A 17017-nucleotide genomic window follows, 5' to 3' on the forward strand; every position below is an offset into this window, starting at 1 on the left:
GGCCCATCTCACTACTCCTGCTTCCAGCTTGTTGCTCTTCAGCTAAGCTAGTTCAACACCGTTCGCAGATTCGACCTTGAGTTTGGACTTGGACTTGAACTTGGGCTTCAGCTTCGGTTTGAGATGGGCCTTGTGGGTGGAAGGGATTGCTCCTGCCTTATATTGGGTTTTCCTAGCCCAGTAGGAGACGGAACAAGCTGTGAAAGAAAGACTAGCATCGGACTGAGGAGATGGTGAATGTTATTCTGCATCATGGCTTCGTTCGAGTTAGGAGGAGGAGGAGGAGGAGGAGGAGTGGAATCTATCAACCCACCCAAATCTTGATGGATGGGCGGGTATACGGTATGTGGTATAGTCAAGAGAACCGATTTGAGTGCGATTACAACAGTCGAATGGGCTTGTGGAATGTCAGAGGCACTGACAGCCAGGTCCAGCAGTCCGATACAGCAGGAGGAATAGTCTGTATTGCCATGCTCAATACAGATCCAGAGATGATATGTTCCCTTCCCCTTCCCTTTCCATTCCATTCCATTTCCGGTCTCCCCACCCAACCCGTTCCCATTGGTATATATCTATCCCGCGCATTTTCATGAGCCTCTCTCTCTATCGATTTCTACCTCTCGACTTTGTCCACCCCGCTTGAACCACCGGTGGCTCTCCTCTCGGCCATGAACGCGCGCACGCCCTCGAGCCGCGTCACAAAGAACAACCGCTTCGCGTCGTCCTTCCACACCAAGACGCCCGTCTCGTCCGCGTACCGACAGTTGGCCTCGTACTCGGCGCGCGTGGAGAAGTCCCGGAACAGGAAGCCTGGCGTGGTCGTCATGCGGTCGCGCTCCAGCTGCCACAGGTGGATTTGGTCCAAGATCGTCGCCGGCAGGATCGGCACTGTCCGCTGCACCTGCGCCGCGGTGGCCGTGCCCCGGGCCAGCAGGGCGGCTTGTTCGGCCTGCGCATGCCGCCTCATCTGAGGGTGCGCGTGCGTCGTCAAGTACGAAATGATCTGGTCGGCAGTGATGCCGGCCTGGACGGCGCGCTGCACCGAGGCTTTGCTCATTTTCCCTGTGACGAGATTCGGGTGGCGAGACCGCAGGTTGACGAAGAGTGAGAGAAGGGCGATCTGTAAGGGGGAAGACGTGTAGGCGTAGACGCGGTAGTTGGTCTCGACGATGATGAAGCCTTTTTGTGTGACGGTGCCTGAAGGCGTGGTGGTGCCGGACGAGGACGAGTATTTCTGGGAGAGGGAGGTGCCGATGGTCAGGTTGGTGGTTGAGAGGGCGGAGGCCGAGTCGGACGTCAGCGTTGTGGCAAGCCGTGTTGGGTAGAAGTAATCGGCAGGATTGATTCCGTCGTCGGACAGAGGTTGGTAGACAAGCCCAAGAGAGACGAGATCGGTGAGGCAGCGGCGCTGGGTTTCGTCCAGAGTGGAGGTCGAGTATGCGAGCCCCAGTTCGAGGGACGAGACGAGAAAAAGAAAGGACAGGACGTCGACTTTGTCCATATCAAAGACCTCGGCGTTGTCTACGTAGAGGAAAAGCAATGCCCACACTTGGGTGTTGATGTCTTGCAGGACAAACGCAAAGCCTTCCTTCGTGATCCTGGCTCTTTGGCCATGGATGTACGCCCCGCTGACCTCGATGAGATGGCCTGCTTTGAGAAGCTCAATGACTCCTGGAGCCGGTTCGATCGCAGGCTGCTCGTTGGCTGTTTCCAGTGGTATGGATGACGAGCCGACCATGTAGCCTAATATGCCTTCCCACCGCTGCGAGAATACTCATCCAGTTGCGATATCGTGACCCTCTCACCCTCAGGACCCGCGCGACCTGTCCGAAAGACCGGCTGTCCCCTGCCCCCGTCAAAGCCCGACGCAGAGATCTGGCAAAGTCCGGAGTCAACGCATAAGCCTTTGTCGAGTTGAGGGTGACATCGCGAAATATGTGGTAACGGTGTAGTAAATCCAGGGCGTGCTCACGTTCGCCTCTGCTGGTGTCTTTGACAAATTGTTCGAGTTGTTTCACTGGCAGCGGCCGGGGCATGTACAACAGCATCAAGACGAAGGATTTTGCCAACGCCGACAGCCGCTTCCTGAAGATCGCCAGAGCTGAGGCTGGACTTCTGTAGAGACGATAGAATTGGGTGCCTGGAAGCGTCTCCAGGTACTCCCATGACTGAAGTGTTGCGTCGGCCATGATGGCAAGAAGAGGAGGGAGAGCTGCAACTGTTGAGCTCTCTGTGACACCGGTTACCGATCAATCATCTTAACTCTGCCGATGCATTTGCTGCTGGATGAGGTTGACGATGAGTCCGAAAAGTGACACTGATAGAGCATCGTTTCGAGGTGCAAATCGAGTCAAAAATGCCAAGAGGCATACGTCTTCTTTGGGACAAATACCTCGCTGCTTTCAGCAGTGATTTCCCTCTACGCGGACAAGCCACGAGCGAAGTAACAGAAACGCCTCTCGAGAACAATGACTGGATTAATTACTAGGGACATCTCGACGTCTAATTACTGCACCTCCCGGGCTGGCCACGGCGGACTGCTCACTGCAGGGGATATACCTCCCCACCCTTCGACTCGTGCTGCCTCCAATACCCTGCTTGGCTTGTCCAAAGCCGCAAGTATGGTCATATCATCGCAGTGATACCGTGCGAGATATAGGCAAATCGCCTGTCCCTGGAGGATCGCCCGGGATGACAACCACCAAGAACCCCGGCAGACCTTCATATACCAATATAAAAGCATCAGCAGCGCCCAAGGATCTCTCTGCGACAGTAGGGACTTATAAGAAGGGTCCATGTGGTTGGCAAAACCAAGATATCTCAACCAGGTGCGGTCGTTGCATTCAAGGTCGAGTAAAGGTAAAAGTGTTTGTGCAGTCTTGTAGTAAGGGTTCTCCCATGCGGATGCCGACGAAGCATCTTCGGCACAGAGATGGTCGAAGATGGAAGGCACGTGTTCTGGAACTTCATCTTCACGCAATTTATCGCCATCAAAGAGGTGATTCACCTGTCGCCAGAGGCTGTTTCTTCTCAACGGGCTTGCCGCTTGCCAGATAGCTTGTTTTCCGTCGCTTAAATTGAGCCATGTCATGTCAGCATCCCGCAATGGCCAAACGTCTTCGACAGACGATGCCTCGAGATTGAAAAAGCTCACAACTCCAAGGAGAGAAGAGGCGATCAGCACCGCGTCCCCTTCCTCAGGTTTGATGGGCCGAGAAAGGACGCTCTGAAAGGAGATCAAGGCCTGGTTCAGGTGGTAGGCTTCGGTTGTGCTCGGCCTCGAGGTTGCCACTCCACCCAGGTAACGATCGTGAGACGCCGTCACTGCCTGGGCCAAGTGCATGAGGAAGGGGTGCGCACAGGCAAGCGGGATGACTTCTTGCTGGAAAACTCGGGCAACTCTCTTGGTGCCAATGGACAGAACTGTCCTAGACTGGAATCTGTCAAGTCGGGCCAGATCAGATTTGTCGAATCGCATAACTCGGCTATGCGACTCTAAGCCATGAGTGTTTTTGTCTAAAGATGCATTTACCATGGCTAAGATAGGCTTAGTCGTTCCAAAGACGGGCTTTTCCACGGAAGCGACGGCTCGAGGTTGAAGATCTGGTATACTAGGATCGTAGTTGCATAGCACCCCGTACTCCAGACACTTTGCGCACATCGGTCGAACCTCGTTGCATTTCACCCGACGTATTTTGCAGTTGCGACACCCAAGCCTAGACTTCTTGTGAGCTTTTCGCTTGCGGACGGTGGCATCGTCCCGGGCAGACGCTGGCACTTGGCTGGTTCTGGTTGTCCTGGCCATTAGGGGTTTGCTGGAGAAAGCTATCGCGCTGTGTGCGGTGCTCTCTTGACAAGAACAACGGGACTATGTTGAACCAAATCGAGTAACAGTTGACCCCAGGAGACAGATCGTTGAAGCCTTGGTTGTCTGTTGCATGTTCACCAAGGAGATGGGGAAGAAGCTGTCTACCTTACAGTGAGTAGAAAGGAAGCAAGCGTCATGGAGTTGCCGGAGTTAGTGCAGCACGCAAGGACATGAGACTCAACTCTATTCGTCGACCTTGGAGACAACAAGGAATAGTCGATGGAGGAAACGGTCCGAGATCAGGCCCTTACTGGCTGTCCCAATGCGCCAGCTGGTGGGTTGCATAACCTGCGCTAACCTCGACTCGTATTCCTCGCAGTCGCGAAGCCTAGAACTTTCGAGGTGAAGGCAACACAGAGGACAAAACTTTGAAGGTTACCTTCCCATGATGGTGGAGGTATCGCCACACGAACCAGGGAATCCAGTAGGAAGAACGGCGAGCAAAAGAAACAAGAGGAAAGGAGTGCAGCGCGGCGTTAAGGACAGTGGAGTAGATGATGAGACACGGTGGGGTATTTGATGTACGAGACGCAAGTATCTACGGTGAGGCACACAGCTATCAAGTGCAATCTCCAACACCTCATTTTGACTTCATTGGATCTCCTCCAGTCGACAGCCTTTTTAATATCATTGCGCCATTGAGATCTCGCTTCTGTTAACAAGCAATTTGATCTCTTACGAATCAACAAAGCTCCCGGCTTTCTGTGGAGGGAAGTGTTCGATTGGTTCTACTCGTGGCGGTCTCGGAAGCTTGGTCACGACACAATGTCGGCACTAAAGTTCGTCCGGCAGGTGAGTTTCCCGGATATAAGCGTTGGAGGGACTTTGAGCTGAAGCTATACAGGTGTGGGAATCTTTCAGAGCAACCTCTGGGGTTGAGCCACGGTAATTTCCCTCATGAATGACCAAAGACACTCGCATTAAGCTGGCAAAAACAACAGGTTGATAGATGGTGTAAGTGTCCTCCTGGATCGCAGAAATGCAACGAGCCATCATGCTTCTCTTCGGAGAGGGCATCTACTGTCGCATGGTCGTCGGCTCACATTTTTCATCTAGATGCGGATAACGGCGGCGGAGCCTGGCAAGGTCAACTTTGAACTTCCCATCGAAAAGCAGCATACAAATCGGTTAGGTATACTACACGGCGCCACACTGGCCACCATGGTCGATACCAGCGGTTCACTTGCTCTGGCATCTCGTGGTCTATATTCGACCGGAGTCTCGACAGATCTCAGCGTGACCTACCTCAACGCTGGTGGGAAGATTGGTGATCTGGTCAAGGGCGAAGTCATCTGCGACAAGTGTGAGAGAACTACCCTTGCTCCTCTCACCGGGTGAGATGTGGACTGATCTCATCCAGTTGGCAAAACACTTGCATATACATCGGTCAAGTTTATGAACCAAAACAACGAGATTGTGGCTCGAGGAAGCCACACCAAATTCGTCGCCCTCGCCTGGAAAGACGAGAAGAACATCACGGAGCAGTTGAAGCCGGACGTCAACGAATCCAAAGCTGGCGAAGTCACAAGGACAAGTTTCAAATAATTCGGCCAGTCTTTCCTACGTCAGAGCCAGCATAGAATTGCCGGGAAGGCATGTACATGTATATATGGACCATATACTAGGTAAATACTACATCTTTGTAGCTTACGATCTGAAATAGCATGGATGATCGACAAAAAGGAGCTTTGTGCTGGCACCGCATATGTGTGACTCGGTGGTGTTCAATTTCCCATTTCCTCAGCCTCTGCTCGGTCAAGTTGCACGAATATAAGAATAAGAGCCTTGCGATAGTTACACCAGACCCTCAGAGAGCGCATGGCGGCATTTCATATCGTTCGAATTGCCGCATAGTTTGATTTTGACGCAGGATCGTTCCAAACCATCTTGTTACAAAATGTCGATAATTGAATCGAAGAACTAGGGCAACCAGGGAGCAGAAGGTTTGCCGAGGACGGTGTCGCCTAGTAAAGCAGCGAGTTACGTATCGTGGACGACACTGAACATATTGTGCCATTCACAAGAAAACCACTACCAATGCTCATCCTCGCAAAAACAAAGAGCTTGTTCAGGCCACAGTCGTGTCGTCGTCGAAGCTCTAATCTCTTCGAAGAAATGTTGCGGCCTGCATAACGTCGACATGCCCCGCGCACCAAAGTCCACGCGAAACACCCCCGGTCTCCCCTCCACGACTTTCGTCCTCGACAACGGCGGATACAGCATCAAGGCTGGCTTCGCACCCTCCGATCCCGTGCCAGACACACAGGCGCTGTCACGATGTCATACCGTCCCCAACTCCATCGTCCGCAGCCGTGACCGAAAAGTCTACGTCGGTTCGCAGTCGGAGGAAATTACACAGTGGAGCGAGGCCTTGTTTCGCCGACCTGTCGAAAATGGTCAGGTCGTGAGTTGGGAGGCGCAGAAAGAGATATGGGATCAATCTTTCTTCGATGAACGGACTGCTAAGAAGGACCTGCTCATTAAGAGCCCCGAGGAGACGACCCTGATCTTTACAGAGCCACCCAATACTATGCCGGCTTTTCAGAAGAATGCGGACGAGATTATCATGGAAGAGTGGGGTCTCGGAGGCTATTCCAGGGTTATCGGTAGGTATGGCCGAGCCAGGGATATCTTGCGTCAAGGAAGAGTGTGCTGATGTCCAAAACAGGCCCGTCTCTTAATGCCTACAACGATCTTCATCCACTCTTTGAAGGCGCATCTTACACGAAGTCGGACAACGATCCTATGGCAGACCTGCCGATGGAATGCGTTCTGGTGATCGACAGCGGCTACAGCCATACCACCATTACTCCGCTGTTCAACGGTCGGCCACTACACCGAGCAGTCCGTCGACTAGATTTTGGAGGCAAGCATCTCACGAACCTGTTGAAAGAAGTCATCTCGGTTCGGCACTTCGATTTGCATCAAGACACCAAGATCGTCAATGACATCAAGGAAGATGTCTGTTACGCTAGCAAAGATTTTCGAAGGGATCTCGAGAAGACGTGGAAGGGAAACAAAACGAGGCCGAACCCGATGACCGCAAGGGCCCCCAAAGACTCAGGATGCTATGGACACCGAAGAAGCTGCCTCACCAGAAGATGAGGAGATCCGCGTCGACTACATACTCCCTGATGGCATCCGCCTTCTTCGGGGGTTCAGCCGTCCTCACGATCCCACCCCGGCCGCCGCACACAAGCGCAAACAAGCCGCCCTCTCCTCCGAACCCGATGCAGAAATCTCAATGACGTTGGGGAATGAACGCTTCTCTATCCCAGAAATCATCTTCTCGCCTGGCGACATTGGCTCGAAACAGCCTGGGTTGCCGGATATTGTTATGCAATCACTCAGTGTGCTCCCGCCGCTTTTGCAGGCCACCATGCTCAGCAACGTGCTCCTCGTCGGCGGGAATGCGCAAATTCCTGGCTTTGTGGAGAGAGTCGAAGCCGAGCTCCGCATGAGGGTGAAGAGTGAATGGATGGTTCGGGTTCGTAAGATGGCTGATCCCATCACGTCAACCTGGCTGGGCGGCGCGAGGCTGGCGAGTGGGTTTCCCAGGATTGTCAGGGAGTATGGTGTGACGAGGGAAGAGTATCTCGAACACGGAAGTGCATGGGTAGCCAGGCGGTTTGTGGGTGGCGGCAGTGGAAAAGGGCCTTGAAGAGTAGCACTACGTTCATGGACGAAATGACCCGAATGCAAAGCCGGCGAAGACCGCTGGAAGGGATCCGTACGCGTTATGCGAGATCGCGGCATATCTCAACGCCCACCTCCATGTCGACCCAGGCGCAATCGGGCTGAACGGCGTACGACCGAGACTGTGTCCAGAGAGCTCAACAGGATGCTTGAAACTGCTTCCTCGAACGAGTCGAGCACAGGCGGCTAGCTCTCCGTCTCTCAACCGGACGCAAACCAGATCCACACTGTCGATGCCTATGTTGTGCATGTATCGATTAGGCTGGATATCTGGCAGACAGTGCGTGATGGGTCCAGTTGCTGCTGGCTGTATAGGGGCTAAGCAGGCGTTGGTATGATCCGACTGAGCCCGTGGCCATGCGACCGTTGACCGGTCTCTCTGTTCAAGAATCAGACTGCGGACACGTGTGATATTGTTACCTGAAGACGATGGCCGTGCTGGGGAGGCACGCAGCGAGATTCAGCTCCAATGAAATGAGAGTTCTATTGAGATGGTCGATCTCTCCCTCTCGCTCCTGCGCTGTGGACTCCGCAGCCACAGCAACAGCAAGCGAGCAAGCAACGACTGTGAGGCCTGTGAGACCTGTTCCCTTCTCCCAGCAACACGGGGTCAAGATGCACTGCAGGCGATCGAGCCGCTTTCCCCCTGCCGGGCAAGATACCCTTCCTTACAATTGCACGATATACCCGGGGAGGACATTGAAATGGCAAACGGGATGAATCAATTTTTACTCATAATGAATGGATGAATGATCCCTACGGATTTAGATGCCTAGGTCTGTCTGTTCAGAGACCAGTTCCACGCGTATATCAACCCGACGCATACGCTCGCTGTCGTCATCAACAGTGTCCGCCGCCGCACGAGATTTGCCGTCGTCGCGTGACGAGCGTCATCATGGCGGACATGGACATGGTAGGGAAGATTCATCTCTCTTGCCTCGCACCGATGTCTGGCTCCTCCATGGGTTGGAGCGGTAGCCGTAGCCGTAGCCGCAGCTGCATCTGTCTCTGTCTCCGTCTCTGAGCCCTTGATATCGTCCACGCCTGTGTCCGGGTCCTCTCGGTCCACAGCCTCGTCCGTGTTTCCCTCCCAGTCCCAGTCCCAGTCCTCATGGGGTGCACCACCGTCTTCATCACCATCGAAGAGAAAATCCACGCGGGGATCTAGATCTTCGTCGTAGGCCTCGTCATGGCCTTCGCCGTAGTCCACATCCTCGTTCTCGCCCTCGGATTCGTCATCGTGACCGTCGCGCTGCTCGGACTCGGACTCAAACTCAAACTCCAGCTCGGAGTCTGAATCCACTCGGCCCCTTCGAGGACGCGCGTCGGTCGGGTACGCGCCCTCGGGATACTCGCCGGCGGGATAGCGCGGGTCGTCCGAGTATGCGACACGCAGCGAGTGGTCCGGGTAGGCGGCGTCGAAGTAGTGATATGCGCGGAAGGATCTCGGCCTGTGGATATGGATGTAGACATGTTCGATTACTTCGTCAGCACCAGGAGCAGTGGCAGCAGCGTTGTTGTTGAAGATCAGGGCTGGATTATCGCTCTTTGCCTCTGAGGTGTTCGTGGAAAGACCAGAGCTGATTTGGGTCGAGGAGTGTGTCTGTGATGCTGCTGCGGCGGCACCGGCGTGCGGACAACCTCCAGGCTTGGGGAGGCGCAGGGAAGTCACAGGGTCAACGAGCTCTGCGGTTGTAGACTGAGTCTGCCTCGTGGCAGGGTTGTGCTCTGGCTTTTGGCTCATTGTAGTTGTCTTTCTCGGGATCAAGTGTGAGAAGATCAGAGGTACAAGGAAGCAGAAGCCAATTCCAGACAAGAACAAGAGGAAGAGGGCTGAAAGCGAAGAAGTGACACGGTAGAAAACGAATGTGATAGTGACGACCAGTCTCATTGTGATTCTTCCATGTCAGCTCGGTCCATGTAGCGTCCCATCACGCACCCATCACCTTTATTCCAGATACACCAGTATTCCTGCTCTCGCTCTGTCTCTCCCTCTCAGAGGAGACAACATCACACTCCGCCGTCGCTGACCTTTTATTGTGGAGGCCAGGATACGGTGACGCGCCATCCATCACATGAACAACTCCTTTCCCCAGAGCCAAAAATTGGCCCGTTGGACCAAGAGAGCAAGGGCGTAAAAGCTCGCGAAGACGGCGACATATATGATCACAAGGGCCGCTCCGGCGATGATCCCGTCAGAGACCCCTGGGGTTTCTTGTGTGTAGGTCGGTTGTCGCTGTGACTGATGTCCGGGTTGAGCTGATGAAGGGCCATTGCGCCGGCGAGCATGTGGTTGGGGAGGGAAGGGATGGCTAGAGGGGTGATGATGGCCTGGCGCAGAGAGTAGTCTTCGCGTCATTGCAACTTGTTCGTTCTCAGTTTCGTGACAATGGTTTTTGCAATAGCAGCATAGTGAATAAATCCCGGCTCATTTATGAGCACTGGACACAGCTGTTCTGATTACTGAGGCGTTTGCACGATGGGCACGTTTGTCGTCGCCCGCTCAAGCCTCGTTGGCATGTTTGCGAGAGAAAAGGCAGACATTGCTATTCTTGCAGAGCATCCGTTTGATGTTCTGAACAGGCGCAGCAATCTCTCTCCGTACCCATGGCGCAGTCAGCACGTGAGTGACAACCGGTGTCCTACCTCGAGTAGGTCATTCCTAGCAGCTTGCGGATGGGCCGTCAAAAGATATTGAGAGCACAGCTTGGAATACTTTCGTTGGACAAAATCAATGGAGTATTCTTGAGCAGGCCCGAGGGAGGCATCATCATGAGGGAGCCTTCTGGCTAATTCGTGTTCACTCGAGCTGCGATTGACCGGCGGAAATTGGATCGTCGGGACCGGCAAACGGCGTCTCGAGTGGTGAGTCAGTGCAGTCTAGAACATACACGGTCATTACCACGAGAGGGAACAAGCTTTGCCCAGTAACGAGGAAGCCTTGAGTTTCAAGCTTGAACGGCGGGAATAGACTCTGCAGAAGTACTCCACTTGATCAGGTACGTAAATAGGGTGATGCCTGGACTGATGGGCCGTCAATGAGGATGTACAGTATCCGTCTATTGCAGGGAGGGGAGGGGGAAGAGGGTCGACGAGAAACGTGTTTGCCTGAAGGCAGCCCTGAAAAGCGTCAGAAACCATTGCATAAAGTGGGAGGGAGGCATGGCATGTCATGGTTTCCAACGGCAATGAGGTGCGTGTCACGGCGCATCTCTTCCGGTTTCCTTACTCAGAAACTCGAAGTGCTCGCGTAAATCAGCGTCTCCGAAAGGGTCTCGGCGTGCGTGGCTTTGGTGGCCTTTGTGACTCAGGCAGAAAGTCAATGGGCAGAAAATGGACCCGAAGTGCGAATACGTGCAAACTGCAGCAGCGTCATTGGTCGAGGCGTATGTTGGTTGGTCTTCTTCCTCTCACCACAACCACAACCACAACCACAACCACGCACCGAGCACGTCGCTGTCCCTCTTCCTAGCTACACGAACAACCCTTGGTCACGATGTAACACACGGTGAGTTTTACAGAAGAGATGGCAATCAAGAGGAGGCTAAATACAACATGAGGAAGTCATCAGGAACAGCGTTACAGTACACATGAGGCTGACCAGAAAGAAACCCTCATCATCCTCATGAGTCAGATCAGCCATTCCCTCATTCTCCATCCATGATCCGCCTCTCCACTTGTATCCACCTGTATGTCCAATGCAGGTGGTCTTTGCTCAAATCCGAGAGCCACTATTGTACGCCAACCTATCACGGGAATGGGCTCATACACTGCCTCTGTCGATGTGATATGCATGTTGGCTGCTGAGCGTTATCCCAATTGTCCCGCGCTGGAGGTCCAGGCCACCACCAAAATGACAAGCTTCTTGCCATCCAACCCCTCGCCGCAACGCCCGCCTGATGTGTTTGGCCTATAAAGGGGACCAAAGCCTCCTGCCTGAGTATCGAGGCTTTCTTGTTTTCTCTCACACTCAGCATCTATCAAAAAAAAAAAGGCTTAATTCAACTTACCTGACAGAACACCATAACTTGCCTACCGAAACAGGTCATACCATCCATCCACTTCAAGATGCCTTCGGATTCCAAGCCCAATGTGTCCTTCGACACCGCCTCGACCTCGACATCATCGATCATGAGTGAGAAGGAGCGAGCTCAACAGGAGAAGAAGCCTTCGCTGGCCAAGAGGGTCGTGACAGGTAAGACATAGATGTACCCATCACCCACCTGCTCCTGTCAGACATCGCAACTGGGCCCTTACAGAGAAAGAAGTATGAAGGCTAACAACGTCCTCCGCCTCGTGCAGCCATCAAGAACTTTGAGCCTCCAGAGCCAAGGATACCGCAAAGCAGACACGAGTATATGCCAGCCTGGTCGAGGTGATGCACAGTCACATGCCCTCGATATTTCAGTCTTTGGTAGAACTATTTGTGAATACCCATCATACCTTCACCATGGTTGGGACCAAAAGCGAGGACTTCCCGGGGGTGAACCACCAGCAACGGGCGCGAGACAGGAGTGCGTGGCCTGATTGAAGTTGGTGCAGAGGAGAACAGGCACAATCAGGCCACCCTCGTATCTATCTATTGCTCGTGGACCAAGATCTTGAGGTTGTGCACGAAGTCAAGAGCACGGTGGTGGCTCACGTGTGCGTGTTGACTGTGGTTATTTATTGCATCAGGATGGTCTTCGTGACGTACGAGAAAAGGAAAGGGAACATATCCTTGGATATAGTTGGCGGTCTTACCGTATCAACAGGCTCTTGGGCAGTTTTAAGCTCTGTCTATGCAGAATCGGCGGGTTTGAGCCAAACAGGCCCCCCCAAAATAAACCGGAACGGGCGTGTCGTTACAGCAGTTCTACAATCTAATGTCATCGAGACGAGGAATGCCGGAAGTTTCATCCATCAATTGATCAAATCCATTCCACTCTTTCTAGCAGAGCCGGCACTGCGAACTTTTATTGCTAGCAAGCACACCCCTTTGTGAGTGAGTAGCGGGAGTCCAGTCCTTCCGCTGGAATGTGGACAGGGAAGAAGCCAACCAGACCTTCTTCTTGCTGCCTCGTGGTCCTCCTGGAATGAAATAAAATACTCGTAACGACACGAAACAAGGCAAGACAGAGCCGGTTGGGTCCCTTTTTTAGTGATCTCCAAGAACCGTCCGGTTTTTTTTTTCCAAGACCGGGCCCCCCCTGTGCTCTCATTCTGGCCTGTGTTTTGTTATTTCTCAACTCAATTTTCTCGCATCAGATTCTCAAGGAGCTAACCCTCTGACTGCTCTCCCTTGTGTTGTTCTGTTCGATTCGGTTCGGAATCCGGTGCTGCTCACCACTCTCGCTTGATCATCTTGCCCTGCTTCGCGCATGCGGCGATACACGCCTGCGGCCCAGCGATGCTGCCCGTGCCGACGGGCGGGACGCGGGTGTCGATGTCCGGCGCGCTCAGGCCGCCGCCGATGACGGTGCCGGAGATGTTCTGCGGGAACGAGAAGAAGGCGTTGGCCAGGTTGGTGGTGCCGCTGTCGTCCGAGTTGAGGGCCGAGACCAGCTGCGCGTTCTCACAGCCGATGTTCATCATGGTGTGGATGGACGCCTGCGGGAAGATGGTCATCTGGCCCGGCTGCAGGGTCTCGGTCACGGTGCGCGCCCCGTTCTCAGCCACCATGTAGGTCTGTGTGGTTCCGGAGATGGCGACCACGAAGTTGGCGGCGCGCGGGTGGATGTGCGGTGGGAGCATGGAGCAGGGGCCGAGATTGAGCATCGCCTTTGACTGAGAGTCAGTCTAGGAGTCAAAGAGACATGAGGTAACATAGATGTGAACCCTTACCATTGTCATGCCATGGCCAACGGTGGCTGGGAACGTCGCAGCATTGGCGTTGATCACCCCCCCAGGCGAGAAGGTGTACTGAGCCTGCTTGGTGAAGTCAAAGAGCCAGTCCGAGTCGTTGGGGAGCAAGTTCATGCGGTCGAGGTTGGTGTTGGCCACGCGCAGCTGGGCCACGAGGCTAGGGTTCACGTCAGTGTCGACAGCCAGGGCCACAGAAGCCACAGCGGCACAGGCCAGGAAGCTGGGTCCGAGAAACATGGTGGCAGAGGTCTTCAGTTGGTGAGAACAGAGCGACAAAGCGAAGGGTGTGTGTGTGGGTGGGAGAGCTGGGATGTTGTTGAAGCAAGACTTTCGAGCTCAAGAATTGGTGTTTATCCCTGCACAAACTGGAGAAGAGATCTAACAAGAGAGCAAAGGGTAAGATGTCCAGTGGGAACATTGACAGGACCTTCTTGGCGAGTCGAGGTCAGATGGGCATTGAGATCTCCGGCCAAGTTCACTTCGAAGAGAGACTGAGGATGAAGTGAAGTGAGAATGAGAGTAAACTGACCTCCAGGAGATACCTGGTGACATGGGCTTTTCACACTTCACCCAGCAAGGTTCCTCAAGTCGTCTCGACAGACGGCCCCCCGACGAGGGACGTGATATCTTGAGCCTCCGATTCAATATTTGCTCGCACATGGTTCGAAGTTCTCGTGATCACGATGGGTTGATGTTGATCACATGTCCATCTGTGTATAAGACCAAGGACGATCTTGTTGGCATCACCAAGCGTTCCATCCATCCATAAGCCATTGATGACTTGTTGAGCAGCCACGCCGCCCCACGCGTGAATGGCGACGAGTGAGCTCAATGCTGCAGCAAGAGGGCTGTCGTCCGTTTGACGGCTTCGATGCCGCAACGACGAGGCTTGGTGGGGTTCGACCATACCTCACTCGATCATGAATCCAACTCGTGGCGTCGCATTCTATCCAGGCCAGAACGATGGAAGGCAACCTACCATCTAAACCTAGATCCTTGAATCCTGTCATAGGGGCATGTATTCCCGTGGCTGGCTTCCAGAACCTTTCACCGGGTCTCATCCTTGGGCACATCCGCTTCTTTTCTTCCTGAGCTGTCAGATTCATTGGCGCAGGAAGGACGTTTCCCACCAGGATCAGGCCCTCGAAAGAAGGATGGCGTGATGTGGAAATGGGTTTGCTGCAAGACGAGCAAAATCGGTGACTCGGTGGCCCTCCCGCCCTGTGCGAGGAGGCCATGCCGGACAAATGCAAGAGTTTCTGTTCGAAGAAAACGGTCGGAAGCGGTGTTGTTCATGGGTATCGAAACAGTACCTACCATTGCTCCAGTCGCCACAGTCCATTGCTTTGGATGAGAGCACCACGGCCCCAAGAACCGCAGACGTCTCTGCTGTTTTTGGTCATTGTCATGAGAGGGAAATCTATCATCTCTTGGTAAGAAGAACAAGAACAACGTTGATGCATCGCAAGATACTATAGGCAGGGAAATAGTCTTTGCTCACTTCCAGAACTCTAGACTGTTACTCTCTCTCCACAAGTCCGTGGACTATCAGAACAGATCCGTCACAGCCCCGTGACTGGCATCGCTGACCAGTGCGGCATATTTGGCCAGGGTACCTCTCGTCACCGCCGGCCTCGGTGGTTTCCACTCCTTCCGGCGCCGGTCCAGCTCCTCGTCACTGACATTCATCGAGATGGTGTTCGACTCGGCATCGATCGTCACCTCATCACCATCCTTGACCAACGCAATCGGGCCACCAACCGCCGCCTCGGGGCAGACATGGCCCACGATGAATCCGTGTGACGCACCCGAGTACCGTCCGTCCGTCACAAGAGCGACGTTGGTGAGTCCGGCTCCCATGATGGCGGCACTGGCCTTGAGCTGCTCCGGCATGCCGGGTCCACCCTTAGGTCCTTCGTATCTTACTATCAGGACAAGATTCTCTCCCCGTGGGATGGCACCTCTGTTCAACGCTTCGTTCAGTTCGACCTCCTTCTCAAAACACCTTGCCTTGCCTGTGAACCGAAGGCCTTCTTTTCCAGTGATCTTGGCCACCGCTCCCGCAGGTGCAAAGTTGCCCCTCAAAATCTGGATGTGCCCGCTCTCCTTGATCGGGCTATCGAGGCTCTTGATGATGACTTGATCGCTGGGCAAACTGGGCCAGCTCGCTACATTTTCAGCTAATGTCTTGCCGGTCACCGTGAGGATGGAGCCGTCGAGAAGGCCAGCTGCGATCAGAAGTTTCTGGACACTGGGTACACCTCCGATCTCGTACAGATCGGCCATGGAAAACTTTCCTGACGGCGCCAGATCGGCGAGAAAAGGGATCTTATTGCTCACGCGTTGGAAGTCATCGAGGGTGAGCTCTACACCTGCAGTGACAGCCATAGCGAGCAGGTGGAGGACGGCATTGGTACTGCCTCCGAGGGCCATGGTTATGACGAGGGCGTTCTCGAAGGATTTAGGTGTCAAGAGTTTCTTGGGCGTAATGTCCTGTTCCAAACATACTTTGATGGCATCTGCAGCTCTGGCGCACTCGCGCATCTTGGCTGGCGAGCTCGCTGGCGTGGAGCTTGATCCCGGTAATGTCAAACCCATGGACTCGATCGCCGTGGCCATCGTGTTGGCCGTATACATGCCGCCACAGGCTCCGGCTCCGGGACAGGCATGTCTTTCGAGATCCTCCATGATCTCGTCTTTGGTCTTGGACGTGTCTCCCCCATCGTCCGGTTGACGTAGAGTGTTGAACGTATACGCACCAAAGGCTTCGTAGCAGGTGGCTATGTTAACCGGCCGGCGCAGCGTCTCGGAGTATCCCTTGTCGATGGTCCCTCCATAGATCATCAAACTCGGTCTGTTGTGCCTCGTCATCCCCATGATACAACCCGGCATGTTCTTGTCGCAGCCGGGGATGGTGATATTCGCGTCGTGGGCCTGGGCACATGTCACCGTCTCGACGGAATCCGCAATGATCTCACGCGTCTGCAAGCTGAATCGCATCCCTTGGTTGCCCATGGTGATGGCATCACTTACACCGATGGTGTTGTACTGCCAGCCTAGCATCCCACGTGCATTGACGGCCTTCTTGACCTCCTTGCCCAGGTCCAGGAGGTGCATGTTGCAGGGATTGCCTTCCCACCAGACACTGGCGATGCCGACATGGGGAGCCGTCTGCATGGCCTGCCTGTCTGGCACACCCGCGGCGAAGAGCATCGCCTGTGCGCCGGGGAAGTCATGCTGGCGAGTCAGATGGGTTGAGTAGCGGTTGAGCATGGGTTTGCCATCGACGCCGGTGGGCTCCGACGAGCGCACGAAGTCGAGGTAGCGGGGTTCCTGGAAACCACCTGTTTTGTCCATCTTGAGGGTCGGCTGCCGCCCCAAGCTCAGTCCTACAAGATTACACAAGAGGATTGCGCGCGAGAGAAGATACTTCGTGGACAGGAATTATACGCAAAGGTCAGTCTCGGTGATAGATAGCCCGTGGTTTGTGTGTCGAGTGTCAGAAGGAAAAGTTTATGACTGAAAAATCGAGGCAAAGAAGGAGAGTTCGAAATACAAGATCTTCCATTGGCAGGATCCATGGCATTGACCATTGACACGGTGCCCTGG

General features: G+C 54.1%; 8 protein-coding genes across 8 annotated transcripts; 3 read left to right on the top strand and 5 right to left on the bottom strand.

Moving 5' to 3' along the window:
• Nucleotides 1–613: 613 nt before the first annotated feature.
• AYL99_06203 (hypothetical protein) lies at nucleotides 614–2189 on the bottom strand (the record flags this gene model as incomplete). Its single annotated transcript, XM_018837713.1, has 2 exons — nucleotides 614–1762; nucleotides 1806–2189. 2 exons carry the CDS (start codon nucleotides 2187–2189, stop codon nucleotides 614–616), a joined length of 1533 nt encoding a protein of 510 aa, XP_018692273.1.
• A 317-nt stretch (nucleotides 2190–2506) lies between these two features.
• On the bottom strand, nucleotides 2507–3805 carry AYL99_06204 (hypothetical protein; the record flags this gene model as incomplete). Its single annotated transcript, XM_018837714.1, has 1 exon — nucleotides 2507–3805. The coding sequence occupies one exon, from the start codon at nucleotides 3803–3805 to the stop codon at nucleotides 2507–2509; it is 1299 nt and encodes a 432-aa protein (XP_018692274.1).
• Nucleotides 3806–4633: 828 nt separating this feature from the next.
• Nucleotides 4634–5413, top strand: AYL99_06205 (hypothetical protein; the record flags this gene model as incomplete). Its single annotated transcript, XM_018837715.1, has 3 exons — nucleotides 4634–4660; nucleotides 4925–5171; nucleotides 5229–5413. The coding sequence occupies 3 exons, from the start codon at nucleotides 4634–4636 to the stop codon at nucleotides 5411–5413; spliced, it is 459 nt and encodes a 152-aa protein (XP_018692275.1).
• Nucleotides 5414–6008: 595 nt separating this feature from the next.
• On the top strand, nucleotides 6009–7529 carry AYL99_06206 (hypothetical protein; the record flags this gene model as incomplete). The annotated part of the gene is made up of 3 exons (XM_018837716.1): nucleotides 6009–6474; nucleotides 6537–6829; nucleotides 6927–7529. The coding sequence occupies 3 exons, from the start codon at nucleotides 6009–6011 to the stop codon at nucleotides 7527–7529; spliced, it is 1362 nt and encodes a 453-aa protein (XP_018692276.1).
• An 807-nt stretch (nucleotides 7530–8336) lies between these two features.
• On the bottom strand, nucleotides 8337–9455 carry AYL99_06207 (hypothetical protein; the record flags this gene model as incomplete). Its single annotated transcript, XM_018837717.1, has 1 exon — nucleotides 8337–9455. The coding sequence occupies one exon, from the start codon at nucleotides 9453–9455 to the stop codon at nucleotides 8337–8339; it is 1119 nt and encodes a 372-aa protein (XP_018692277.1).
• Nucleotides 9456–11632: 2177 nt separating this feature from the next.
• AYL99_06208 (hypothetical protein) lies at nucleotides 11633–11943 on the top strand (the record flags this gene model as incomplete). Its single annotated transcript, XM_018837718.1, has 2 exons — nucleotides 11633–11759; nucleotides 11867–11943. The coding sequence occupies 2 exons, from the start codon at nucleotides 11633–11635 to the stop codon at nucleotides 11941–11943; spliced, it is 204 nt and encodes a 67-aa protein (XP_018692278.1).
• Nucleotides 11944–12886: 943 nt separating this feature from the next.
• On the bottom strand, nucleotides 12887–13645 carry AYL99_06209 (hypothetical protein; the record flags this gene model as incomplete). Its single annotated transcript, XM_018837719.1, has 2 exons — nucleotides 12887–13324; nucleotides 13388–13645. The coding sequence occupies 2 exons, from the start codon at nucleotides 13643–13645 to the stop codon at nucleotides 12887–12889; spliced, it is 696 nt and encodes a 231-aa protein (XP_018692279.1).
• Nucleotides 13646–14956: 1311 nt separating this feature from the next.
• AYL99_06210 (dihydroxy-acid dehydratase) lies at nucleotides 14957–16765 on the bottom strand (the record flags this gene model as incomplete). The annotated part of the gene is made up of 1 exon (XM_018837720.1): nucleotides 14957–16765. The coding sequence occupies one exon, from the start codon at nucleotides 16763–16765 to the stop codon at nucleotides 14957–14959; it is 1809 nt and encodes a 602-aa protein (XP_018692280.1).
• Between the last annotated feature and the right edge of the window lie 252 nt (nucleotides 16766–17017).

The sequence above is a fragment of the Fonsecaea erecta genome (genome assembly GCF_001651985.1).
Source record: "Fonsecaea erecta strain CBS 125763 chromosome Unknown Scaff5, whole genome shotgun sequence".
Taxonomy (NCBI): Eukaryota; Fungi; Ascomycota; class Eurotiomycetes; order Chaetothyriales; family Herpotrichiellaceae; genus Fonsecaea; species Fonsecaea erecta.